At 37.0% G+C, this 1,252-nt stretch overlaps 1 protein-coding gene across 1 annotated transcript; it reads left to right on the top strand.

Annotated features, from left to right (window-relative positions):
- Positions 1-85: 85 nt before the first annotated feature.
- LOC116350095 lies at positions 86-1,176 on the top strand (the record flags this gene model as incomplete). The annotated part of the gene is made up of 1 exon (XM_031781817.1): positions 86-1,176. A coding segment is annotated over exon 1 (855 nt), but the record flags the coding sequence as incomplete, so codon positions are not given.
- Between the last annotated feature and the right edge of the window lie 76 nt (positions 1,177-1,252).

The raw sequence follows: 1,252 nt of genomic DNA, 5'->3' as shown, positions 1-1,252 counted from the left end.
AGATATTATTTTTTCTTGACCGAACGTGCCAGAATCGAAGGTAAAATGTTTTCATATAAAACATTTACTCCAAATGTGACCGACAAATTGATTGAAATTTGGAGCAAACTTAACATTGAAATTTTACAAAGACCGAGTGTTATTAAAAAATTGAATACTTTGCTTGACAAATATAAAACGGAAGAAAAACACAAAACAAGCACAACATTCGCAGCGTTCGTACAATCCATAAATGAAATATTTTATGTTGGAAAATGTCAATGCGACTTGAAAGCATCTCTATGCTCATGTGGATTGATTCCCGAAAGCTTGAAAGAGTTCATGAAGGATCAACATAATGAAAGAAAATCTACGATTCCAGAATACGTGGCAGAAAATGAAGAGCAAGCACCAACGTCTACAATAATACAAACAGCTACCGACAGCCAGGACGAAACATACGTTCCAGACGGAAGTATGGATATCGATGATGAACCATCAGAACATGCAACGAAACGAGGACCATACACACCAAGATACGATGTGCCCAGCTTTGCTGCGATGTGCGACCGATTTGGTGTATCTGATCGAATCGCATCGGCATTGGGAACCTCATTAATGAAAGACATTGGCGTAAAAGACGACAAAGGAAATTTGGTGATTATGGACAAGTCTAAGGTTAGACGCGAAAAGTCCAAATCACGACAAGAAGTAATGCGCAAAAGATATGATGCGTCAAATATGATTTCTTTTTCGTTTGACGGCCGAAAAAACGATTCGCTGACAATGGAAAAAATCGACAGCAAATTTCATCCAAGAATGGTTAAAGAACCACATCTAGTTGTTTTGAAGGAACCAAATTCACAGTTGCTGGGCTACACAAAAGTAGACAATGAAAATGCGGAGCACAAAGTCATCAAATTAAATGAATTTTTCGTCAATAAAGAAGTTTCTTTGGATTCATTGATTGGCATTTGCTGTGATGGAGAGCCGACAAATACTGGTATAAAAAATGGTATTTTGCGACGCTTCGAAATGCAGTTAAACCGACCACTGCATTGGTTTGTGTGTCTTTTACACTTCAACGAGCTTCCGTTACGACATTTGTTCGAAACTTTGGAGAAATCATCCACCACTGGACCACGATCAACAACCGGAACGTTGAGCAAACAAATCGAAACGTGTGAAAAACTTCCAGTATGTAATTGTTATAACTTATTATTTACTATTTAAAATAGAAAACAATAATTGAAAATAGTCTATTTTCAATACT

The sequence above is a fragment of the Contarinia nasturtii genome, unplaced genomic scaffold (genome assembly GCF_009176525.2).
Source record: "Contarinia nasturtii isolate CC-2019 unplaced genomic scaffold, AAFC_CNas_1.1 Cnas_scaffold_3587, whole genome shotgun sequence".
NCBI classification, from domain to species: Eukaryota; Metazoa; Arthropoda; class Insecta; order Diptera; family Cecidomyiidae; genus Contarinia; species Contarinia nasturtii.
Note: the sequence above shows the minus strand (reverse complement) of the source record. Positions and strands in the feature narration are given on the sequence as shown.